Genomic DNA, 25,416 nt, shown 5'->3' with positions numbered 1-25,416 from the left:
GTCCTTGCTGTGGTGCTGCAGACCCCAGATTTGTTTTGCTGATGGCAGGGGGTAACTTGGGAGGTCTCCTGGAGCTCTGCTGGTGGAGCAGCAGGTTGGTTGCATGAGCAATAGCAGGGCTGTTCACATTAATGTCCCATTTAGATGATGGTGTTCCAGCTGACCGCATTATCTCTGTCTTTGGAGGCTGTTTTCGTTCCACAGAAACAGAATAGCCTGATGACAGCAGTACCTAAATGTTCCTGCTCTTGTTCCTTGTTTCTGGGAGCCCCTGCTAGCATCACAAACAAACACAGGCTGGAAGAAGCCTCTGGATGCCTCTAGCCCAATCTCCAGCTCCAAGCAGGACCGACTTCAAAGTTTTATCAGAATGCTCAGGGCCTTTTTCTAAATATTAATTCTTGGAAAATTCATGATCCCTCTCAGAAATGTTTAAATTTCTAGGCTGGGGACAAGTGCTTCATAGTATGGCTATTTCTTCTCAGTGATCCAAGGCTGTGTAGGGGGATGTCGAGGCATTAGGAGCGAGGCAGGGAAAGTTCTTGGATGGTGGTTGGATGGGGAACAGCTGCTGCAGGCTCTTCATGAGTTTCATTCTTTCACAGTTTAAGGGAAGAGCAAATCTGATCTCCCCAGTGCGTGTTACAGTTTATTCAGAGAGAGTAAACAATTGACAGCACAGGGAGAAGGCAGTGTTGGCTACTATTTTTGCATGTGAAAATTGAAGATACTAAAGAGAATACTGAGATGTGTGGTGAGTGATTATCTTTTAAATTGTGATCCTTAACCCTGTCCCTTGTGCTTTTCTCTGTGACAGCTACCTGCACTTCAACAACCTGGAAACCCTGGAGGCAGAGACTTTTAGCGACCTGCCTAAACTTGAAAGGCTGTAAGTAAAGATGTGACTTTCCTTGTGAGTAAGTGGGGGAGAAGACAGGTAAAAAAAAAACAACTTCATTTTGTTTAACAGTGATGTTTTTGTAGTGTGAAGCAAAGTGCGGTGATCTCCAAAAAGGAAAGAAGTATGGAGAAAAGTATCCTTAAAGAATCAGATTTTGTATACTTGAGAAACAGGATGGTTACTGAAATTATGTGGGAATTTCTCACCTTGTTTAATGTTCGCATTTCCATCTAAGTAGGAGTAAATCTAGAGAAAGTCAATCTTATTCCACTTGTAAGGTCAACTTAAGTCATTGTTGGGCAGCGTATACAAAAAAGGAGATGGAAAAGGAACAAAGTCATAAGAATGTCCGACAAGAAAAACATGCATCCTTCCTGAAAGCAGTTAGGAAACTAAGTCCTGTGTCCCCTGCTCCCCAGCATTGCTTGTAGTAAAAACATACCCACCAGGAAAAAGGCTCACGTGGTGGTTCCCACTCCTTGGTGAAACCAACAGACCCTTCTGTGCTGCAAGCAAACATGCATTACACCCGTACTTACTAGGCAAACAAAACCGAGGGATCCAAACAACACCCTTAGAAAAATTCAGACCTGGATCAGTACGCTGTGGCTGATCTCAGTCTCTGTATTTGATCCAACAAAAATTCCGAATTTAAGTTTCAGAGGAAGGTTTGTCAACATCCAGGCTGTGCAGCTAGGCTGAACCCCCCTGTACATGTGCGTATGCAGACAATTGCACTCAACTCACACTGCTTTTGTATCGCTTTCCTGTTCCACCATCTACTAAAATTACTTCTCTGTAGTCAGTGGTCTTTTGAGAGTATTAGATGTAACTGACATAACGAAATTTCCTCCATTAAGGGAATGGAGAGTTAATTATTCCATCCTGCTCCCCCCTGCTGTGTTTCAGTGCCGTCTTTTTTCTAAGAACCGTTGAGTCTTATCTACATGCTAAGAACCTGGAAGTGAGAAGTTGCTTTGGCTTCGTTCAGAGTAAACCCAGGTTTGGCTGCTGATGTCTGAATTAGATTTACTCATGGATTTGGGTCTATAACTACTCTGACTTGTCTACTGGAGCCTTACTTCAACAGCTGCCCCTGTAAACTCCAATATCATCTGCAGGGGGAAAAGGTCTCTTGTAAACTGGAGCTGACCATGGCACAGAAAGCACAGGGTGGGTCCAGCCTGCAGGGATTTTGTGCCCTTTCTCCTCCCTTTGCACAGCATAAAGCAGATTAATTTTGAGGTTCCAGTTTAAATCTGTTACATCACATCTTGAGTCACCATTTCCAGTACACACCCGCTCCCTGCTTCGGTGTATTGCATTGCGTTCTCACATGAATAAAATCCCCATAGCTCATGGAAACAAACACAGTCAATTTAAAACTCCGAGCTCCATTTTGGTGAGCAACCTTTGTACTTCAGCTGAGTTCTGACCTGGGTTGTTATCATCCGTGTAGTGCAAATACTGAATAATGTTTTGGCATGGGTTCTTCCATTGCAGATTCTTGCACAACAACAAAATTTCCAGGATTCATCCAGGGACATTCTCTCAACTGGAATCCCTCAAACGACTGTAAGTAAAAAACATTGCCTGCAAAGAGCAATTGTTTATCTTCGATCAGACGGCCAGGATCTGAGGAAAAATGTGCCTGGTTGGCAAAGCCTTTAGTTGTTACACTTCTAAGGCCACTGTGAAGTTTATAAAACAGTTTTGGTTGGACACAAGAGCTGATTTAACCAGTTAGAGGAGTTGCTTCATGCTGGTGTCTAATTAAAGTCTAACTGGAAGCTTACAGATCAATAACACTGCAGGAACGAATGTTCCTGGAAAGTCATCCCAACCCTCTGCTGTCCTACGTGCTTTAAACCATAAAAAAGTATGCAAAAACGTGGGAAGTCCATGCCATGGATAAGACCTCAATCATATCTTAGATCAGTATCCTAACACAGGAGGAAAAATCGTAGCTGTAAAAGAAAAAAAAAAAAAGGTCGTTTTGCTCAGTGCATGATTCTCACCCCATGAAGGAAAGCCCTGCTGTGTTATTCCCATGTAACCTGTCTCTTATTCTTATTTTTTACTTGCTTAAATCTCCTAGTGCTTAGCTTTGTTTGGTGTTTTATGATCTTTGGAAATGATGCATTTCCAATGGGGGGGAAGGAGGGAAGCAAAATGAAGAATTTGGGGGTTCTGCCATGATTTTATACTGCAAGAAAATCATGTGCTTCTCCCCACAGTGCTCTGTGATTTCTGCAAGCGGGTAAAATGCTTCGTATATTTTTAACAGAGAACAACTTTTGTCTGTGTGGGTCGGAGAAAAAAGGCACGGTGTCTATAAAGTGCTGTGTCATGGCCTTGTGTGAAATCTCACCTTCTCAAATGTTTGTCCATTAAGCCATTAGGCCTTTCTCCCGTGTCTTTTTAGATGGCTAAGGCTCGTATACTGTAAAACTGTCAGTGGGGAAGGAGGCATAAGCTAATCTCCCTACAGCCTCCTTTATCTGTGCGGTGTAATGAGGTCAGTGGAAGGAAAGGCACTAGGAGGTCACCATTGCCCCCATTCGACCTGGTTCAGGTATGTCTCGCAGTCACACGGTGATATTTGACCCAAGAACAGAGAAATCTCTAGCAGAGGCAGTGCTACCTGACAGAGTTAACAAAGGTTGAAATCTCCATCCTCTGAGAAGTTTCAATATTTCATTTTAGCTCGTTAAATAGAACAATTGTCATTTAAAACTAGGATGACCGATAGACGACTGTATTTCAACAAAATCATTCTGACTTGGTTAAGAATTTAAGAGCTATGGGGATTAAACATTTCTGATTTTCATTTGGGATATAATCAAATACAAAGAAGAACAGCCGAGTGGTCCTTCAGTCCAGGGCTATTCCTCTCTCACGCCCAGGAGAGAGGCAGCAGGGACACGGGCAGGAGGCTGGGACTGAAATGTCTTCCCCTTGCTCTTGCAGGAGGCTGGATTCCAACTCCTTGCTCTGCGACTGCGATTTGCTGTGGCTGGCCGAGCTGCTGAAGAAATACGCGGAGCAGGGCAGCATTCAGACAGCCGCAACCTGCGAGGCTCCTCGGGAGCTGCACGGCCGCTCCATCGTCACCTTGACGGCTCAGGAGTTCAACTGCGGTGAGCCCTGCAGCCACGGGGCTGGGCTCTGGGCTAGGAAATGCTTCCCCCTTCTCTTTCCCTTCCTCTCTTCCATTCCGGGATCCTGTTTTCTCTCTCCTGTCTCTGCCAAACCAGAAATGTCTCGCTGGGGTCAGGCTGGTTATCAGCGTAACGCGGGGAAAGTCAACAGTCGCGTGCATGTTGAAAGCCGCTCTGTTTTGTCTGGCGGTTGTTGTCTTGGTTTTTAGAAAGCGTAGGGCCAGCACAGGATCTGCTGCAGTCAGAGGCTAAACCAGAAATTGGGAAATCTTGTCCCACGTTAGGCTGAATGGAGTGGGAGCGCTGCAGGAGTCTCAGTGGCTCCAAACAGCTGCAAGCCCAAGTAAACACATGGTGGGTGAATGGCCGGATGCTTTGCCTGTGGCAGTGTGTTGCGTTTGTTAATCTGTTATTCTTTAAATTTAGATAATTTCTCCATGAACTAATCCATTTTGAAATGAAAGGCTTTGTTCTGAAAAATGACAAAATTAAACATTTCGTGAAGAGAGAACGACAGAACGCTGCCTTTGGTGTGCAAGCATCAGCAGGGCTTTAGCTGTGGATCCCCAATATTTCCCTGCAGCAGGTTTGGTTTGAGGTGTTGCCCCTCACCAGACACCAGCAGCCCCCCAGTATGTGCCAGTCCAGCTGTTTGTGTGGCCTTGCTGGGAGCCAGATGTGTGACATCAGCTGGGGCTTGAAGAAATTGAATTCTCCTGAATTCCACTTTTCTCCTACAATTTTATTTTAGTTTTTTTTTCCTCTTTGACCATGCTGCAGCTCCATTTAGGGCGCAGCTGTGCAAAGGGCTGAATTGGCACAAACGGGGCCCGTAACCTCGAGGGGGTGGAGGGAACAAAAAGGGTCCAAGGGCAGCAGCTGGAACACGGGCTGGGACCTGTTGCAATGGGCTGTGCTGTACCATGAGCTGTCCCTGCTGTGCACCCGGTGCCGTGGTACAGCCCCGATGGAAATTTGTCCCGGTTCAGGCATGGGCGCACAGCGGGATGCCTGTCAAATTAGCCAGGGCACCTGGTGGGAAGATTTTGCTGGCATGAGGCTTTTACGCTGGTGTTGTGCCAGCTGGGGAAGACAAACGATGCATAATTCAGCATAAAGCCCTAACGATGCAGACAGCTGATATCTGAGTCAGTGTGGAGCCTGCTGGCATGGAGTTAACCCACCGCTTCGGAGCAGATGTGAGCCAGCAGTGCGGATTTGCACCGGGTCAGCATTTTGTATCATGGCTCGTGGTGGTTTTGGTCTCTCCCTGGAATCCTGGAGGCTGGCTACCAACTCGTGGACTTGCAGGCTAACGAATAAAGGCACCAGCCTTACACTGGACAAGTTAGCAGGTTCTCACTTAATTTTTTTTGAATAATCCACCTGGTTTTGCTGGTGAGCGTAGAGGTTGTTAGATGAGAAAGTATTCTGCTGAAACACCATCGAGTCCGTCAGACCATGGGCACGAATTCCTTCCTATTTTAGCACGTCCTTTCAGCCCGTTTGGCTCGCTGAGTGCTTGAGTGCATCTCAAAATGAAGCACGTAGTGAAAGGCTCAGCTGAATAGGGCTGGGACGATGAATTAGGGCCATAATGAATGAAACTCTGTCAGAAGAGAAGCGGTGTGATTTGCGGAGAGCTGGCACCGTTCGGATGGAGCAGGCGGTTGCTGAGAGCAGCAGGATGCCAAGGGCAGAAAAACGACCCACGTGAGGGTGCTGCTGACTTACAGGGTCATTTGGGGGAGCCAGGAACCAAATTTTGGGGCAGCTGTAGTGATCCAGCGTGCAGGCAGGTCTGGTTTCCTCCCAGTGCTGCCTTGGGAGTTGCAAGGAGCTGATCTTCCCTAGCAGCTGTTGATAATAAGAATGGCCACTGCGGTCCTCCAGGGCTCGAATAAATGATGCTCTTCTTTTCCCTGGCACCTTTAGTTTTGCTGCTCTTGATGAGAAGTCTTGGGCTGGTTTTGTGTTAAATGCCCATGTGCCTGGGGCTCTGCTGGTGCCTCGTGCCCAGGGGCTGCAGGATGGGGCTGCAGGATGATGTTTTCCCCCATCCATTTAGACTGGAGGTGCTTTTGTGCTGCTCTCGACCGGGTTGTGTTCCAATGGTCTTTTGCAGAGAGGCCTCGCATAACCTCAGAGCCCCACGATGTCGACGTCCTCCTGGGAAACACGGTTTATTTCACGTGCAGGGCAGAAGGCAACCCGAAGCCTGCGATCATTTGGCTCCACAACAAGTAAGTCGCACGCAATGAGCCCCAGGGTAGCAAAGGTTTCTACCAAGCGCTGAGCTCCTCAGCCTGCAATTACAAAAGCTGTTTCATGCAACGTTAAAAACTAGAAATGAATATTCCAGGGGTTGTATTTACCTTCCTTTTAACAGCGTTGTCTGATGGCTGTGTAATCCAAGCTATCGTCTGTATTTAAAACGTTTCATGTGGATTGTAGTGGATTCCAGGAGTTTATAACTTTCCCATAAACACACTCTGCAGACTGAAATTAAAAAAAAAAATAAAAAGGAGAAAGGTATTTTGTGTTGCTCTAAGCCACGATGCTTGCTTTTTCTCATTGAAGGCCCAGTGTGCTGGGAGAACGCTTTTCCATCAGAGGGGAAATTACCGTGCTCCTCCGAAAGACAAGACTTTGCAAAGCAGCCTGCAGATTAATGCTATATGCAGCACCGCTGAAAAAAAATATATGGCTCTGCTAGATGCCAAAGCATTTCTGGGAAATGCTACACAATAAAATATTCTGTGCTCAAGCAGTTACCCACTGAGGAAGCGAAGTTACTTAGCTGCTTTACGAGCTTCTTGTCTGTGGGAGTCTGAATAGGGCCTGGTTATTAATAAAAATGATCAATGTATGCTTCTTCAGCTAACTCCCCACCAGGCAAAGTTTCAGCACGGAGCAAAAGTTTATGGCTGAGTGAAGTCCCCTGGAAGGAAGGTCTTGTTAGGGAAATGCTGGCAGGCTCCCAAAGATAGCATTGTAAGAGGGGTAATGATAATAAATGTTCCTCAAACGAGATATGACTGCGGCGAGGAGACACTGGGGGAATTAAATAAATGCCCAGCAAGCATATTAGTTTGCGTAGTGGATTCAGCTTTTGTCCTGGGGGGGAGAGAGGTCCCCTCTCCCTTTTCAATCACCCGCAGCCATCCAAGATTCCTTCACGTTGGGACAAATGGGATGCCGTGGTGGGACCTTCTGCCGCGGGCTGGGCTCCAGGAGTCACAGGTCACTGCAGAAAAAGGGAAGATGCTTCATAGCTTGTAGGTCTCGGGCTGGAATCGGAGCCAGGGTAGGGTCCCGTTGAGACTTACTTGGAGGTTTTTGCCCCCTCCTGAGGCCCTTGAGCCCGCTCGAATAGAAATGGCTGCACACAATAACAATATGCATTCATTAGTATATTTGCACTCGGTAAATAATGAGAACAAGCTTCGCAAGCCTCGACGGCTGACAATAGCAGCGATGCTGTTGCTCAGGAACAGTGCGCTCTCCTGATGGGCCGTAAACGTCACACGGAATCCGTGGTGAGGGAGAAAGTCGCTCGCCCAGGGAGTGAATCAGAGCTGGAGCTGGAGTTCAGAGCTCTAAATCATAACTCTCGCTATAAACTTCATGAGGTCTCAGAGCAGTGCCAAGGAACGCCAATTTACTGCAGTGCGTGCAAAGCCCCCCTGCCCCGCTGGCAGCTCGTGGGAGGACCCCTTGGGCTTTTCCCCTTTCCAATTTTCCCTGTTTATGGCTGTTTTTCAGTAACGAGATCGACATGAAAGATGACAACCGCCTGAACCTGCTGCAGGACGGTACCTTGATGATCCAGAACACCAAGGAGTCGGACAAAGGCGTCTACCAGTGCATGGCCAAGAACATCGCCGGGGAGGTCAAGACGCAAGAAGTCGTTCTGCGCTATTTTGGCACCCCGTGTAATTGAGCCTTGTTTATTCCTTCCTGGCCCATGATTCCTCCCTTCTCAGAGGCATGGGGAGGGCTGGAAGGGGAGCTGAGCAGAGCTGGCACCCTCTTTTGTAGGTGCCAAGTTGGTCTTGATGCGCTGGGGAGGAGAGTAATGGCACGGCACGGGCTGAGCTGTGGGGTGGCTCCTTCGTGGGTGTCAGAATTTGGGGGGTTAGAGACTGGGGGTGATTTGGGGTTAGGGAGGGACTTGGGAGGCTGGGAAGAACTCTGCAGCATGGGGGCATCAAGTGGGGAGGGGACATGGGAGTGGGGAAGAGGCAGAGAACAGGGCAGTAGCTGGGCTGCATGAAGGGTTCAAGCAATTTCCGTCTGCGACCGAGCAGGCAGCAGGGCTCCTGGTTTCTGAAGCACTCCTTTCCTTCCAGCCAAGCCCACTTTTGTGATCCAGCCGCAGAACACTGAAGTGCTGGTTGGGGAAAGCGTCACCTTGGAGTGCGGGGTCTCTGGGCACCCCCACCCCCGCGTCAGCTGGACCCTTGGCACAGGCTCTCCTTTACCGCAGGATCCCCGTTTCGCCATCACCAGCTCTGGAGGACTCTTCATTCAGAACGTCACCTTCTCCGACCAGGGGCAGTACAACTGCAACGCCAGCAACACCGAGGGGTCCATCCAGGCGACAGCAAGAATCATAGTGCAAGGTGAGGAACCCCACGCTGATGCTGTTTTGGGGATAAAATGCTCGGTCCAGGTGTGTGCGTTTAATCCCTGTGCGTTGTGACTCATTATTTTTTACGCTCCCATGAGCTGAGAATTAACCAGAGCTTGCTGGCTGAATTCTTGCCTGTCCTCAGTCATTGCTTTCTCCTCCAGATTCTCCCAGGTTTCTCCTCGTCCCCACTGATCAGACGGTAACCGAGGGGCAAAGCGTGGATTTCCTCTGCTCAGCTGAGGGTCACCCTCCACCCGTGATTGCCTGGACAAGGGCAGGTACTGCCTCACTTGGCTTGGGTTTTCTCTCTCTTCCATGCCACCACCCATGGGATGTGGGTGAGAAGAGCTAAGCTATAAGGTCACCCATGGAAACCCATGGAGAGCCTTGAGCTTCCTCCTCCTGGGACTTCCTACAGCCTTTGGAAAGGTGAGGTCTGGAAAACCCAGGCTGGTGGATATCACCGTGTGCCAACTCTGTAAGTCTCTGATCTGCTCCTCCTGAGGAGCAGGAAGGTGCTGGCTCTCTGCTGACACACCTCTGAGGTTTCTTTTAGCTCAGGAAAAACCTCTTTGGGCCAACAGGTGGTGGGGAACTTTTAAAATCTCTAATGATTGTTAGCGCTGGCTGCACTGAACTGATCCCATCTAACACGCTCTGGGACAGAAGCCAATAACGCTTGGCCCAGAGGCCCTCCAACTTTTCCTTATGCTTCACAAGCCATAATTAATGGTTTAGTGCTGCGGAGGATTCATGGCTATTGTATTCCAGCTTCCACAGCTATAGCCCTAATGCAGAGTTAAGGACCAGCTGAAATTCCCCTCCACCTCGTTCCCCATCTCCTTTAACCTGATTTCACTGCTGTGATCTCTCGGAGAGATGTAAAAGGTCACGGTGACAAGAAGTAAAGTTAAGGTGATTTTTGTAACTGTTTTTGCTACGTCACTCAACAGGGCAAAAATTAACCAAGCTTTGAAGTCCTTTTACAGGAGACATGCTAAGACCAAGACAATAGGAGGAGAAGTACTGGAGCACAGCTCCCACAGAGCTCTCATTTGGAAGAAAGCAGAATATTAAAGAAAAAGTAACTAGATAGAGAAGTTTGGGCGAGGGTTAATAAAACATTTTCATTTTGAACTTTCCACCTTAAATAGAGAAAATATGAATTATATAGTTTCCAACCTGGAGAAAATCAAAATAGTGAATTAAAGGCAGTGTTAAATATTTCCATGTATTTGACTGAACAGACAGCTTGGATAACTGAACGCAGATTTGCTTTCCATCAGGTGTCGATAAATCTGCAGTATTCACTAAGAAAAGGCTTGAGGAAAGAAAGCACCATCTCCTTTGTGTTGCTTAGACAAGACAACTCAGTCATCTTGCTGGGTGTGGGAAGAGCAGCATCTGCCCACTCCTCAGCGTGCTGAAGCTGATACTTCAGGGTGCCCGATGCCACGTCGGGAAGGAAATGAAATTTTTACTCCTCACACAGATACCTGCAGTGATGGGGGGAGAAACCTCGCAGCCAATTAACAAATTGCTCTGCTCGTTCCATCAGGTGGGCCGCTGCCAAATGACCGGAGGCACAGCATCCTCTCCACGGGGACCCTGCGGGTGATGAGGGTCGCCCTGCATGATGAAGGCCAGTACGAGTGCCATGCCATCAGTGCCATCGGGGTGAGGACCCTCCCCGTGCAGCTCTCCGTGACCCCCCGAGGTAAGCTGCCGGGAGCTGGAGGTTGTGAGAATTAACCTGGCAAACCTTAACTCGTTAAGTGAATGTTTTGGTAGATAACAGTTTCTGACAAGGCAGGGATTTGCCCTGATGCCTGTGGGATGGGAGTTTGCTTTTGCCAGGGAGCAGACGTCTAGCCATGAGAGCTCGATCTGTTGGTGGGAAACTTTAAAGAGGTTTCCCTCGTGCCAAGATTTGCAAATTGGAAGAAGCTGCTTCGCTTTTCCTTACTTGAAAGTTTGTCTAGTTGTCTAGAAAGAGAATAATCGTGGGAATGCAATCATCTGGGGTGGCCAGTGAATGGGAGAAGGGATTGTATCGGTTGCATAAAAACTAAGGCAGGGTTCTGTGAGCAGAGGTGACCTTTAACACCCATCTGATTAGCTTTGTTATTGGACCAGTTTGGGTGAAAATTGAGGACTTTTAATGTGTTAGGGAGTTTTTATTAAGAAAGTGATTTTTGGTAAAGGAAACAAGACTTTTGTTGGAGAATTTTTAAAAATTATATTAATTAAATTCTTAGCAATTCTTTTTCTTTCTTTCTTTTTTTTTTTAATGTTGGCTTTCCTACAGAATAAATTGTGACATTCTTTTCTTTTTTTTTTTTTTAAATTAAGTATTCTGCAAAACAAAACAACAACAAAAAACTGATTACTTCTCAGCAAGATTTAACTCTGGCTCCAGATACATTTATCTTAAACATTAGCTACAAGGCCACAGGTTCAACCTAAATTTAGGTATTCTAAAATCAAACCGTTGTGAAAACAAAAGTCACACAGGAATGCTTTCGTGTTTTCATTTTCTTTTTTATTCCCATATAAATAATCTTTCAAAACAAACAACTGCCCTTGCTCTTTCACAAGCATGACAGAATTTTGGTAATGATAGACTGCATGGAAGGAAACTAGAAGCATGAAATTAGTAATGCTGCAAAGAAAGGATTCACAGAGTATTTTAAGACCACCAAGATCGATATAATTCCTTAATCTGGCCTAACACTTCCCAGACAACCTCACCCAATAATCCCTGAATCAATCCACAATCAGCATTTCGGCTAGAGCATCTTTCCTAGAAAGTCCTTTAATAAAAGACTTTAAATGACAGAGAGCCTAATGCATTCCAATATAATTGCACCAAACAAAGACACACGGGAGTAGAAAGTAAAGAAATAGATGTAAATGATGGAGGACCTGGTGTAGGGACAGAGACTGTGCATCTTCTGACACTTTTTGAAGAACCCTTGGAACAGCAAAAGGAGCCCAGCAACTCTGTGCTCTCAACAGTGAGAAGTTCTTTACACAGACTTGTTTTTCTTTGTGTTTTTTTCTGCTTGTAACTTTTTTTTCCCCTGTGTCTCACAGTGATCCCTGTGTTCCTTCATCCCCCCCAAGACGTGGTGGCAGAGACCGGCCAGGATGTCGCGATCACCTGCGCTGCCCAGGGGGACCCACGGCCCACCATAACCTGGGTCAAAGTAAGAGGCGACACCACTCAGTGTGGCTCAGGAAGCCTCAGCAGCTCTCTCATTAAACTGTCCCAGCTGAACTACTTAAATCAGTTTCAGCAATGCACAGGGAAGAAGCCACATTCACTATAAGGACCAACGCTTCCACTGATTTGTGCTGTTAAATGGTTTCTCGGGCTCAAAGCCTCGCAGTGCACATGCCTGCTTTCTCTTGCTCTTCCTTCCAAACGAGTAACTTGAAGCCAGTGACCTTCCAGGATGTTAGAAACGCTTGATTGACTATTCCTGGAAATAACTGAAAACTGAATTTTTCCTAAGCAGTTTGTCCTTATTTCCAGGATTCCCACTGGTGGGACTGGATGATGCTGGTTGGCCCCAGCTTTGGTGGGGCAAAGCCATGATCCCTCACAGTCATGCTGCAGTCTGGCTGGTTTGTTTTTTTTTTTTGAAGAATTCATTAGATGGAGCTCTTCAGACTTTTTCCTTCTGTGCCGTATCACACCTGTGACCTTCACTGGGACCTGCCCTGGCTGTGAGCACAGCCAGGCATGGAACAAGTCACAGGGGAAAAAGCTTCAGCTTCATTTACCCCGCAGAGGTCTGGTGGGAGGTGACCTGCAGCTTGCCTTGGGCTCCAGCCAACAGTGGAGCAGAAGGAAAGAGTCTGGGAGGGCAGCACAGTGAGTTTTAGATTGGGCCAGGGCAGCAGAAAGATATTAAGAAATAAAAGAATAAAGAAGTAAAGCTGGAGCCACCTGTGCCACCAGGCAGGTTGAGAGGTGGGGTTGAGCGTGCTGCCTTCTGCAGCACTTTAATCAGCGATGCTGCCCAGAGCCAGCAAAAATTGGCATCTGCAGTTCAAAGCCAACAAAAATCCCTCAGTTTCAGGCTACCCCCAAACTGCAGACATTTAGACTTAGCTATTGTGGCTCAGAACCTTCTGTGCCAAGCTGTCTGTGCGCAGCGCAGGGAAACTGCTGCGTGTGTGCCCTGCAGCGAGCGCCTGGGGGCAGCTGGGGGTGAGGGAGCTGAGCAAGGAGGTCCTTGCTGTGGCTCCAGGCAGGAGCAGCTGCCCTTGGACGGCTCTCTGGTTCCTCTGGAAGAGCAATGCTAACATCTGGTGGCCGCCTTCGCTCATCGCATCCATCTGCGGGGTTGCCGAAGGTTGGGCTGATGGAAGCTTTCCACCCACTGACACCTTGTTATGTATCTTGATGGTTCAACAGGAAGGGATTCAGATCACCGAGAGCGGCAAGTTCCACATCAGCCACGATGGGACCCTTTCCATTCAAGACCTGGGGGTGGCCGACCAGGGCAGATACGAGTGCATAGCGAGAAACCCCTTCGGCTTCACCTCCAGCGCCATGCAGCTCACCATCACCGGTAGCGTATCTCCTGCTGCTCCTTTGGAGCCTCCTCTTGCTCTTGTGCAAGCAGGGGCTGTAGCATCGTGACGGCTGCAATCTGAAGGGAAAACACTCTTATTTCCTTAGCTTCTTTGCACACAGGTCACCCACAGGCGTGCTCGAAGCCGTGCACCTCCTCGCTGCTGCCTCAGCTGAGCCGCAGTTGCTCAACGCAGAGCACAAGGTGTTGTCCTAAACCACCAGCTTTGTCTCATGCTGCAGTGAGCTGTCAGCGTGCCTGGAGTTCCTGCCTCTGCTGAGGGGGAGAAACTTATTAAAATGTGCCAGCACGCTCACAAGTCAGCGTCTGACCGTAACCTCGCACACCAGGGGATGGGGAGTGAGAACAACACTGTCACTGCAAATACGGGGGTTGAAACATTCCCCGCGTCCCTTAGGGATGGGAAATAAGTCTCGGGTTTTCAAGCAAGTGCTCTGTGCATTAGGGAAACTGTAATGAATAAAGAAGAGCAGCACTCCTCCGCTAGTCAAAGCAGAGGTCAAGTGCGGCCATTGTGCTTCTTAGAGGATGAGGAAGAACCGATAAAGGAAAAAAAATAAAAGGCCGGCAGTAAGGTTAAGAATTTAAGTGGAGACCTTTTCTCAAGCACACAGGAGTGACCATCATGAATACTGAGGAGCTTATTAGGTGAACTTAATAGCATTTTCTATACAGGGTCAGTATGCAAGGAAACGAGATAATCAGAAATTTCTTTGTTGCCTGAAATTATTTGAAAGATAATTTCTCTGATTTATTCTTGATTCCTACCTCATTTTCCAGCTGCCCATTGCATACACCAGTAGTCAAATGAGAACTGGTTTGCTTTGCTGTGAAAAAGGCCCAAAAAAAAAAAAGCATTCTGTAGTCATCTTTCAAGACTTTTTGTTTACTTCTGAAGGTATTCAAACAGCAGCTTTCATTTTTGTTTTAAAATGATGTGGTTGATGTGCTAATACTAAATTTGAACTGAATTAGAAGTGTTCCACAAACGGAAAATGAATGTAGAAGCAATGCTTTCAAATGAATTTCATGAATTTTAGAAGTTTCCTTTGTAGGAAGTAAATGCATTTGGGGAGGGTTAGCCCACTGAGATTTGTACATTTTCTTTTTCCACTTTAACCACCAACCAGAACTGGCATTTATTTGCAAAGCTGTACAGGAACAGATTCTGAATGAGTGTTCCACAGCCGCCACCTGGAAAAATCACCTTTTTCAGGCAGTTAATTTCTTCTTCAGAATATCTGTTAAAAAAAAAAAAAAAAGTTTCATGGTATTTAAATTGCAAATGCAAATGGAATTTGACCTGCCGTGGAGTTACTGTGGTGCCTGTTCTCATACGCAGATTTTTTTTTTTTTTTGAGCTTGGACAACAAATTAATATCAAAATAAATTTAGAATTTTGTATTTTCTCTTTGTGCTTCGGAAAGCCACAGATGTCGGTCGGAGCGGCGACACATTTGTAGCCACCTCCATACGGGAAGCTATCAGCAGCGTGGACTATGCCATCAATTCAACACGTACTGAGCTGTTCAGCAAGTAAGTGCATGAAGGGCCAAGAAGTGAGGCGTGAAGCAGAAACGAGATAAGAGGCACTGAATGAAGCTTTCTGAAATCTCATTTTATTGTTGACAATCCGCAAATGAAAGCTACGGTGCTGGTTCGGGTATTGGAGGTTGAAGCTATACCGTGTAGATGTGAGGATGTGCTAGAAGGCATTTGGGGTCCTGGAAAAATCTGATATACTAATACCACTTCTTATGTCACGTATATCTACTACATGCATTTTGTCAGCTGGAGTTGGCTCCAGAGACAGTGGGGAAAAAAAAAAGGAACATAGTCATATTATAAATTCAATTGACTTTGTGTAGGGAGAAATACAAATATAATCCTTCTTAGAATTTCCTTAATGAAAAAAGACTTCTGAGAGAATGACAATTCCTTCCTCTTGCATCCCAACATATGTTGAAAAAATAAATACTTTGTATTAAGCCCAAAACCTTGGGGTTTCAGCTATTAAAGAATAAATTACTATATAGCAGGAAAAAAAAACCAGAGATACTGAGGAAATTAAATATGTGCATTTTCATGGGGGGAAATATCTTTTATTTAATCATCTGTAATATTCAGGCAAACCACATTCACATGCAGTAGTTTTGGGGGTCATGCACCAGAACAGGCTTAGAGCCTGATTCCTGCAGTCTCATTGCTCCAAATACTTTGGAGCAAATACAAAAATATTTATTTTAATGTTCCTGCATCTCTTCTAATTCCTTGGAACAGACGCCCCAAGACACCCAACGACTTGCTGGCTCTTTTCCGCTACCCCCGGGACCCCTACACCATTGAAACAGCCAGGGCAGGTGAGATCTTTGAAAGGACCTTGCAGCTGATTCAGGAACACGTGCAGCAAGGCTTAATTGTGGACGTGAATGTCACAGGTAGGAGAGATTTCATTTCCCTTCTGAACCATGTGATTAATTAAAATTAATTAAATTAAAAGAACAATGTGTAGGTATCTAGAAAGCTTTAAAAGTACAATGTTCTGCCAAGAGTATAGATTAATTATCATTATATCAAGAAATGTGCTGTCTAGGTCCCAATTCTTTCTAACATCTAAAGGTTTTCATGACAGCTGGGGGCTGTTCCTGTGGTTGTTGTACCAACCTGGTCCCCGTGAAAGTGGTTCGGTTCCCCGTTTTGCTAAAAATCTCCCAATTGGCTATGAAGACCCTAATCTTTACAAATATTTACCCGTCTACCTTCCTCAGCCCTAGAAAAAGGGGGTCAGGCATCTGAGTGACCTTGTGGATCTGAGTTTCAGCTCCTCAGCAGCACCGGCAGAGGTGATTCCTGCCCTCCGAGTGGCAACAAGAAAAATACCGAAAACTGGAGTATTTGGGTGCTGTAACGGAGGATGAAGTTTGCTAACTGGGTCTTCCTTTGTACCCATCAGACGTTCCCATCTGCCTCATGTTTCCACCTCTACGTGTTAGGCAGCAGGCAGCAGGCACGTATGTTTGGGCCCGTAAATACTTTTACCTGCCTGGATCTGCTCCAGGCTGCGAGGAGCTGCGGGGCTGGTCCGGGCTCGTCGGACCGCCAGCCTTCCTCCTCGCTCCCCGCCAGCATCCGCACGGCTCAGCATTATTCAGCACTTTCGCTCTGTGCAGTCGCCCACAGCTTCCCTGCTGCTCGTCACGTAGAATTGGGCTCGTCAGGGATGCTCAAGGTTGCGGCAATAACCCAGAGAGATGGGAAATAAACCCAGAAGATCGCCCCAGCAGTTTGGTCTGCCTGCCACAGCGCTTCTGGTTTCCATCTCTGCACGGTTTATACTAAATTATTTTCCCTTCTTATCCGTGGGTCTGATCTAATCCCGTGCATCCAGATTTTCTGTAAATTACACGGTGACACCACGCTGAGACACGGCCTCCCCATGCCCATCCTGAGGATCCCAGCAGCAGGTTTTAGGCCGGCACCCTTATGTGGGACAGCAGGACCCGGCTGTGGCCTGACGTGGTGCTCTTTGCTTTCCTTCCCAGGGTATCGTTACAATGACTTGGTGTCTCCTCACTACCTCAACATGATCGCCAACCTGTCGGGCTGCTCTGCTCACCGCCGTACCCCAAACTGCTCCGATATCTGCTTCCACAAGAAGTACCGCACCCACGACGGCTCTTGCAACAACCTCCAGCACCCGATGTGGGGCGCGTCCCTCACGGCCTTCCAGCGGCTCCTCAAACCTGCCTACCAGAACGGATTTAACCTCCCCCGGGGCTTTTCCTTATCAGAAGACGCCAGGGACCTGCCCCTTCCTTTACCCCGCCTCGTCTCCACCGCCATGGTCGGCACCGAGACCGTCACCCCCGACGAGCAGTTCACCCACATGTTGATGCAGTGGGGCCAATTCCTGGACCATGACATGGACCAGACGGTGGCAGCCATCAGCATGTCCCGCTTCTCGGACGGGGCTCCCTGCAGCCAGGTGTGCAGCAACGACCCTCCCTGCTTCTCCGTCCTCATCCCCGCCAACGACCCCCGCGTGAGGAACGGGCGCTGCATGTTCTTCGTCCGCTCCAGCCCCGTGTGCGGCAGCGGGATGACCTCCCTGCTGATGAACTCCGTCTACGCCAGGGAGCAGATCAACCACTTGACCTCCTACATCGACGCCTCCAACGTCTACGGCAGCACCGAGCAGGAATCGAGGGAGCTGCGGGATCTCAGCAGCCAGAAAGGGTTGCTGAAGCAAGGCCAGGTCGTGCCCGGCTCGGGGAAACCTCTCCTTCCCTTTGCCGTGGGGCCACCCACCGAGTGCATGAGGGATGAGAACGAGAGCCCCGTGCCGTGCTTCCTGGCAGGAGACCACCGTGCCAACGAGCAGCTGGGCCTCACGGCCATGCACACCCTGTGGTTCAGGGAGCACAACCGCATCGCCGCCGAGCTCTCGGCCCTCAATCCCCACTGGGACGGAGATCTCCTCTATCACGAGGCGCGGAAGATCGTGGGTGCCCAGATGCAGCATATCACCTACGCCCACTGGCTGCCGAAGATCCTCGGGGAAGCTGGGATGAAGATGCTGGGTGAGTACAAAGGCTACGACCCCAACGTCAACGCAGGGATTCTCAACGCCTTTGCCACCGCTGCCTTCCGCTTCGGGCACACTTTGATCAACCCCATCCTGTACCGGCTGAACGAAACCTTCCAGCCCATCCGCCAAGGCCACGTCCCCCTGCACAAGGCCTTCTTCTCCCCTTTCAGGATCACGCAGGAGGGTGGGATCGACCCCCTCCTCCGCGGGCTCTTTGGGGTTCCTGGGAAGATGCGGGTCCCCTCCGAACTCCTCAACATGGAGCTGACAGAGAAGCTCTTCTCCATGGCCCACTCTGTCTCACTGGACTTGGCCGCTATCAACATCCAGCGAGGTCGAGACCACGGCATCCCACCGTACAACGACTTCAGGGTCTTCTGCAACCTCTCGTCTGCGCAGGAATTCGAGGACCTCAGAAATGAGATAAAGAACTTGGAGATCAGGGAAAAGCTTAGGAGGTACTGCAGCCGGGTCTCGGGAGCATCAGAATCGCTGCAGATCAGTCAGTGAAAAGTGCTCTTGCCAGAGCACCCCTTAAATAACCTCCCAGATATTACTGCCCACAGATATTAGGATAAGTTAATAGCTGTGGTTTAAGAACAGGGTAAGATAAATCAGGTCTCTCCGAGTGATCAGGCTGGTTCTGAGTGAGTTGTCATCAGGCACTGGTGTGGTATAGTTTGGGAGCAGATTGAGCCTTAGAGCTGTTTTCCAGTGAGACTAAACTGCCTCCTATCTGCACTGGTTACCATTAGCTTACTCTTTCCAGGACAGATCTTTATCCCATTTTCTTTTAGATAAGACCATTAGAAATATTGTCCAGCTGCGTTCCTGGCATACAAATTCCTATGATGGGATCAGATTTATTTTGTCTCCATTCTTTGATAGTCTTTAAATTATTATTTTTAAAAATATATATCTTTTATCCCTCAGTTTATATGGAACTACCAAAAACATTGACCTGTTTCCAGCACTGATGGTGGAGGATCTTGTCCCTGGTACCAGAGTTGGACCAACGCTGATGTGCTTGTTAACAACACAGTTCAGCAGGCTGAGGCATGGAGACAGGTACAGTCATCAGAGTCAGCATAAAGTCTTTGGTATTCTGTTTGAGGAGGTTTTTCCCCTTTGAGGAGCAAGGAGGTAACAGAACACATGTCATTTTTGACTGTGGCTTGTCTTTGATACTAGGCAGGATTTCCTCTGCCCGGTATTTGAGGGAGGACTTGCCACGGTTACTGTCAATGTGTCCTTTCATGATTTAACAATTCCATGTCCACAGGACACTGGACACCACTGTGGATGTGTCCATTGTCTCCTCAAAATGCTGAAAATATCCATAGGAGCAAATTTCCCGTTTGCTCCTTGTGCAAGTTCTTGGCCTGATGATGCACTTAGGGCAGGAGCATTGCAAACCCACCCATGCATCTCCCAGCCTGCTGCAGCAGAGCTCCTTGAAGCTTGGGATTCCCCCACAAGGGGCCGTATATGTGAGGTGGTGGCACTCAGATCTGCCAGCAGCTCATGGGGTCTCACAGTTGTCTGACAACCAAATAAAAGCCCATTTCAGCGGTCTCAGTGCAGCCACGCAGATGTAGAGGAGCTCTTCTCCCTCTCCCAGCCTCACTCCCTGTCTTCCTCTTCTACTCCTGACTCACACTGCGATTACCACCCACTGCAGGTTTTGGTACGAGAATCCTGGAGTCTTCACGCCAGCACAGCTGACTCAGATCAGGCAGGCGTCCCTCGCTCGTGTCATCTGTGACAACAGCGACCACATTCAGCAGCTGCAGAGGGACGTTTTCCGGGTGGCATCGTACCCCCAGGGCATGGTCGGCTGCGAGGAGATCCCCGCGGTGGACCTGCGCTTCTGGCAGGACTGCTGCGAAGGTGGGAAGGAGGCTGATGGCCCTGGGGGGCATCACCCAGCACCATCTCTTTATATAAAATGCCAGGAGCTGGTTTCATGGTGCACTGTGAGAACCAAATGTTAGGCAAGGGGAATATCTGTGATGGATGTGGCCAAAGGGTCCTCTGAGCTCAGTGCTTCTGTCTCTGGCAGCAGCTGGTGGCTCATGCTTAGGGGTGAGACTGAAATAGGGTGTAGGCATGGTGATCTCCACCATGTATAACCAAACAAACACATTTGAGATGTGTAAAGCTCCTCCATTAAAGCGCACATCCTGCCGTGGTCTCTCTGGGCTATGTTTTGGCACAGATGTCCTCCCGAGACACGGGAATCCCTGCGCGGTGCACGCCCTGTTATGCACCTTTGCTGTCTCCTGTAAGAGAGGCACCAAGGGTGGGTGGGGAAGGCGAGCAGCACTGACTTGTTCACACATCACTTCAGGATGAATGGTTCATTAAAGACGGGTGCTCATGCGGGCTTTCCCTTCCTTCCCAAGACTGCCAGACACGTGGGCAATTCAGGGCGCTCTCCCAGCGCTTCCGAAGCAAGAGGTCTCCTGGATTCAGCTACCCAGAAGAAAACCCTGCCAAGCTCAAGCCTGCCTTCCCCAGGTGCGGTATTGCCACTTCTTTTGTTTCTGTTCTGAAGCGTAAGAGAAGTTTTTAATAACTCATTCCATTCATGCCTTTAACATTGGCATTCTGCACTGAGGCCTGGAGAGTTTCAGTAAGTCAGTGCTGAGCTTGACCAAAATCCTCCACCACTTTAGCACAGAGCATGACTCTGCTGTTTAAATATCTGGGCACATCAGGGACACCGTAAGTGGCTGTTTAACTGACCTCCCTTGGCAGGCAAAGCGGGTAGCTGGGCTTTTCTGCGCCCCATTTGTGATTTGGAGGCTGGTGTTGGAGAAGGCAATTCAGGAAGTCAACGATTCCATGATCCGTTTCATTTTTATCCCTCTCCCCAGAAATGAGGTGCCTTCTCCGAGCCCTTCTTCCAGAAAGAATCTGGAGTCCCTCGTGGGTGAACTGGAGAAGACAGTTGCTTCCCTACGGAAACAGGTAAAACGTTCAGTATTTGTCTTTTGTGGCGTCTGGAGCAGGATTTAGCTATCTGCAGCCTCTGTGCCCTCCAGAGCCATGAGCAACCATCTGACCCAAGGGAGACTCCTCTTAGAGCTGCTGGTTTTATATCCCCACCAGGTGAATGTCCTAGAGAGCCAGCTGAGGTGGCACCACAGGAACTCCAGCGCATACGGACAGGGGAAGAAGACTGGAGACAAATGGAGAAAAAGATGACCGTGCTGCCTCTTTGTACAAGGTAAGTGTGTTTGTTCTGGGCTGGGGTCCTCCAGGGGGATGTGGTGGGACACCCGAGCAGTCTTCACCTACAGAAGAGACTGCAGAAAGGGATGGAGCAATCCAGTGGTGAATGGGACAAGAGGTAATGTGCTTAAATGCAGCAGGTTAGACACCATTTCTAACAGCGATGATTAGTGACTCACTGCAATGGGTTGTCTGGGGACCTTGTGGCATATCCATTCCTGGAGGTCTTTTAAGAACTGGTTTGGCAAAGATGGGGAAAGACATAAGTATAGGATGGACGAGGTGGACTGGGTGAGGTGTCTGAGGTCTGTTCTCTGGGACTCCGGGTCGATTTCTTCTAGCAACACCACAACCCCAAATCCACCAGAGCCTCCCTTTGCGGGGAGAGCTATCAGAAAGCCTAGCGCTGGAGTAGGTGGACTGGTTCCTCCTCAGGGGAACGAGGACACCTGGGCAGATGGAGCAATCCACTATTTGCTTACATATTGACAGAGATTTCCCCCTGAGTCACTCTCAGCCCCAGCCAAGGGGGTAGGACTGCTGGAAGCACCGCTCAGCGCGGGGACTGCAGCCGCTGCTCAGCTGTGGTCTCCAAGACCTCTGGTTCCCTGTGCCCAGGGTCACGGTGAGCACAGGCTGAGAGCCTTTACCACTTCCCGTAGAGATCCCTGCAGCTGTGGAAGAGAGGGTAAACAATTTGCTGGCACCTGCCAGTCTGGAGGAGGCATTTAATAGTTTTTACATGTTGCAAATGATCACTCCGGGGACGAGAGCGGAGGAGTTATGCAGAAGCACTGCTTTGCCAGGCAGTCTGTGCGAGGAGGAGCATCCTCTGGAAGTCACATTACAGGAGAGGGCAAGCAAAGGCTGTTCTGTGCTGATAATCTCAGTGGAAAACAGAAGGGGAAGCCTGTAGGCTGGCCATGCCATTTCCAGCCTGGTTTGGTGTGTGGATCCTTACGGATTTACTGGCCGAACGTTGATCCCCGTTAGAAATTTGACAGCCATGGGTTGCAGCGTGACCCGTGTAAATTGGCTTTTCCCTGACATCGTTTGCAGATCCCTGAGGAGTCCTGTAGGGTCTGCAGGGTCCCTGGAAAGTGCTTGTGTGGTTTTAAAGGATTATTGCTGGTTTTGTACTGCAATCATGCACAGCCCAGGCACGCCAGGCACTGCACAGGTGATCTCGGCCTCCAGCTGCCTCCCATGGAGTTTTTCTGTTTTTCTTTTCAATTTCAGGTGCCCAGTGACCTGCACTCCTGCTCTCCACCAGCCAGCCCACCCCACTCCCAGAGGGCTCCGAACGAGCACCCCACGAGCCCCCGCGATGCTCTGCCTCCCCTCCTGTCTCCTGCACCGCCTCCATCCCAGCACGACCATACTTCTGCCTGCATCGAGCCCCTGCACTCCCTGCTCCGAGCCCTCCATCTCCCGGACCTCCTCTGCTTGTCAGCCTCTGGGGACGGGCTCTGGCACTTGCCCCGTGTGATGGTGGCAGAGCAGCAGTCTGCCAAGATGCCACCTTCTGCCATGCGTCCCCAGGAAGCGGAGGATAACCGAAGCTGCTTTAGTGTCACTGTCGTGCCCTCCTCTTCCCACGCACCCCATCATCTGCAACGTCCCCTGGGCACCCGACCGAGGTTCACGATGAAGCACGACCTCTCTCAAACGCGCTGTCTCCGAGCCCTTGTGCCAGGAAGCATCTGGAGAAATCTGGGTGGGGTTTAAAAAACAAACAAACAAACAACAAAACAACAAGAACAAAAAGAGAAAAATTGAATAAACATGAAACCCCAAACAAATCTTCTCATGCCAGCAGAAGACGCAAAAAGGAACCCGAGGGCTGGAAAGCACCCTTTTGGCTGGGCTTGGGTCTGCGCCACCAGCGAGGAGGCAAATCCAGAGCCTGGGGAAGGCTCCTGGCTGGCTGAGCCCTTCGGGCCAGGATGGCAGAAGCAGCAGACCACCACGGCAGCCACCGTCCTGTGCCATCTGTTTGGTAACAAGTGGCACATCCTGAGTTATATTACCCTGCGAGTGACCTCCCGTTACGTGCCCAGCACTCAAAAACATTTTCCTCAACATGAACCGCATCCTCCAAGTTTCTGCCCTTCTGAGGCTTTTAATTAGATTGATGTTTCCCTCCCTTTTTTTATTTTTTTTTCCTCCCAAAAGGCTCTTTGCTGGAAGATGTGTTTTGAGTGTAAACGTAACAGGACCTGGAACAGAACCTCGGATAATTAGATGTAATGGGCGCCCTCGTTAGTGGAGGGGAGCTGCTGGTTTCCGTCAATTAGTGCGGAAGAACATGATGTGCAGCGTTTGACACATGGATGAATGCAAAGTGCTGTTTGTGTTTATTGCTCCTCGGTGCTCTGCAACCAAACCAGGACTCTGTAACCAGCTCCACAGAACAGGTCTTCTGGTTTCCTTGCTCTTCGGAGGTGCTTTTTAGTGGTGCTAGAACTGAGGTCCCTGGGTGTTTGCCACAGCCACAAATCCGCGGGCAGGTTGGTTTGAATGCATCTGTGAAAACCAACCACAGGGACCGAGAGAAAATACTTGACCCATTAGGGACCTGTGCCGTCCTTACCTTTTTCACTTCCCCTCTGTCCTCCCACCTTTCTTTCCCAGCGCAAGGATCCAAACCTTCTTACGGATGTGCTTTTTCTTTTCCTTTCTGTTTTTAGGTGTGTGATAGTACCAAAGGGATTCGAAGCAGCAGGGATGCTCCTGGAACTTAATAGAAAAATAAAAAAAAAAAAAAAGAAACTGAAAAAGGTGGTGATTTATCAGCTGCTTCCTGGCGTGGGACTCGGAGCCGTGCGTGCGTGTGCTGTGTAGACGGAGGTTTGCAGTGATGAGTGTGTGCTATGCATGTCTGGTGAGCCCGGCTCGGAGGCAGTATTTAGTCCTCAGGGATGTTTGTCATTTTGAAGTACTCTTTCATTTAGGTGCAAATCAAGGTCCAAAGCCTTGTGTGTTATAAATCAGCTGCACTCGTCTATCGGTCGTACCACTAGAGAGTCTAATCCGGCGGAGGTCAATAAAGGTAAATCAGGCTCCAGTCTCCTTCTGCAAACCACAAGTTTACCAAGTCCCCATTCAAAACAGCGAGGCATAAACGTTTGGTGCTTGATCTGATCAGATAATCTCTCTAAATGCATAAGCAGGCAGCCCATTTCCTTCCCCGTGGAGCATGACGTGAGGAGCAGGCTTGTCAGAAGAGCTGCTGAAGGACAGCAGAAGGAGGACGGCCGCTGCTTTTTCCCCCCCTGGGCTTGCAGACCCTTTTTGTGCTCCATCCTCTGTTTTTCTCAAGTGGGAAAAACACACAAATTAAATGTCTGTCTGTGCCACCAAGAAAGAAGCTGAAAAATCCCCGAAGTCATTGTGGTGGGGATTTCTAAGCCGGATGGCACAGCCCCACCTGGGCAGAGGCTGCTTCAGGGCCCGACTGAAGTCCTCAGCTCAGACCCACTACAATAAATCTTCCTTTTTTTTTTTTTTTTTCCAAGTAGCTTTGCAAACCCAGCTGCACGCCCAAAACGAGCTATCTGCAGCAATTACAGCAGGGGAGGATCAAAATAACAGGCTCAGGGCCAGGAGCTGAGTCCCCGGGGGAGTAGCTCGCACCGAGCACAAACCTCCCCCTAATTAGATGAAGCAGGGAAGTGACAAAACCCACGCGGGGGCAACTTGGGGGGGCTGCAGTTGGGATTTCTCAGCGGAGAGGTGCATTACAGACAGTTTAAAGCACGCAACCCTTACATGAGGTGTAAATCTCCATCCTTCTGCAGCTGCTGGGGGTTGGCAGGGGCTTTGCTGTGTGGTTGTGAGCGGGGCTGCTGGCACCACGGGTGTGCAAATCGGCCACACGGGGCTGGGGGTGAGGGTTTGGCTGTGGGGCGCATGTGGGTGCCTGGGGATGATGCTGGTGTTGTGGCCAGTGATGTCCAGCGGGTGCTGAGGGGGTCCCATCCCTGCCACAGGCTGGGCAAGATCCTGAGGGGTCTGGGAAGCGGATTCCTTGGAAATCCCCGGTAATGAGAAAGGGAAATCAATGGGAAGAGGGGAATGCTTCAGTGGGGTGATGCTCAGAGGCCACTGCAGACCCAATGGAGAAGGGTTCTGGTGAGATAAACCCCGTAACATTCCCCCACCAAACCCCCAAACCACTTCAGGTCTCTTCTAGGTTACTTCCCTAATTCTTTTTTTTTTAACCCTTGCGCATTTATGGGTGCAATTATTTTCCTCTAGAAAAAAAAAATAAATTAAAAAAACAC

At 49.0% G+C, this 25,416-nt stretch overlaps 1 protein-coding gene across 2 annotated transcripts in view; it reads left to right on the top strand.

Annotated features, from left to right (window-relative positions):
• LOC137865252 (peroxidasin homolog) overlaps positions 1-23,910 on the top strand; it is a 42,758-nt gene extending 18,848 nt beyond the window's left edge. Inside the window, exons 5-23 of one of the 2 annotated variants that reach the window (XM_068700137.1) lie at positions 818-889; positions 2,405-2,476; positions 3,872-4,041; positions 6,188-6,305; positions 7,828-7,997; positions 8,415-8,687; positions 8,860-8,976; positions 10,257-10,415; positions 11,795-11,907; positions 13,125-13,281; positions 14,739-14,841; positions 15,586-15,743; positions 16,848-18,351; positions 18,827-18,961; positions 19,575-19,783; positions 20,299-20,413; positions 20,773-20,866; positions 21,008-21,125; positions 22,370-23,910. In XM_068700137.1, the coding sequence (XP_068556238.1) occupies positions 818-889; positions 2,405-2,476; positions 3,872-4,041; positions 6,188-6,305; positions 7,828-7,997; positions 8,415-8,687; positions 8,860-8,976; positions 10,257-10,415; positions 11,795-11,907; positions 13,125-13,281; positions 14,739-14,841; positions 15,586-15,743; positions 16,848-18,351; positions 18,827-18,961; positions 19,575-19,783; positions 20,299-20,413; positions 20,773-20,866; positions 21,008-21,103 (3,835 nt within the window). In that variant the 3' untranslated portion in view covers positions 21,104-21,125; positions 22,370-23,910. Of the gene's footprint in view, positions 1-817; positions 890-2,404; positions 2,477-3,871; positions 4,042-6,187; positions 6,306-7,827; positions 7,998-8,414; positions 8,688-8,859; positions 8,977-10,256; positions 10,416-11,794; positions 11,908-13,124; positions 13,282-14,732; positions 14,842-15,585; positions 15,744-16,847; positions 18,352-18,826; positions 18,962-19,574; positions 19,784-20,298; positions 20,414-20,772; positions 20,867-21,007; positions 21,126-22,369 lie in introns of both variants that reach the window. The other variant, XM_068700136.1, reaches the window with a different exon arrangement.
• Positions 23,911-25,416: the final 1,506 nt, after the last annotated feature.

Source organism: Anas acuta, chromosome 16 (assembly GCF_963932015.1).
Source record: "Anas acuta chromosome 16, bAnaAcu1.1, whole genome shotgun sequence".
Taxonomy (NCBI): domain Eukaryota; kingdom Metazoa; phylum Chordata; class Aves; order Anseriformes; family Anatidae; genus Anas; species Anas acuta.
The sequence above is the reverse complement of the archived record's forward strand: the minus strand, read 5'-3'. Positions and strand labels throughout refer to the sequence as shown.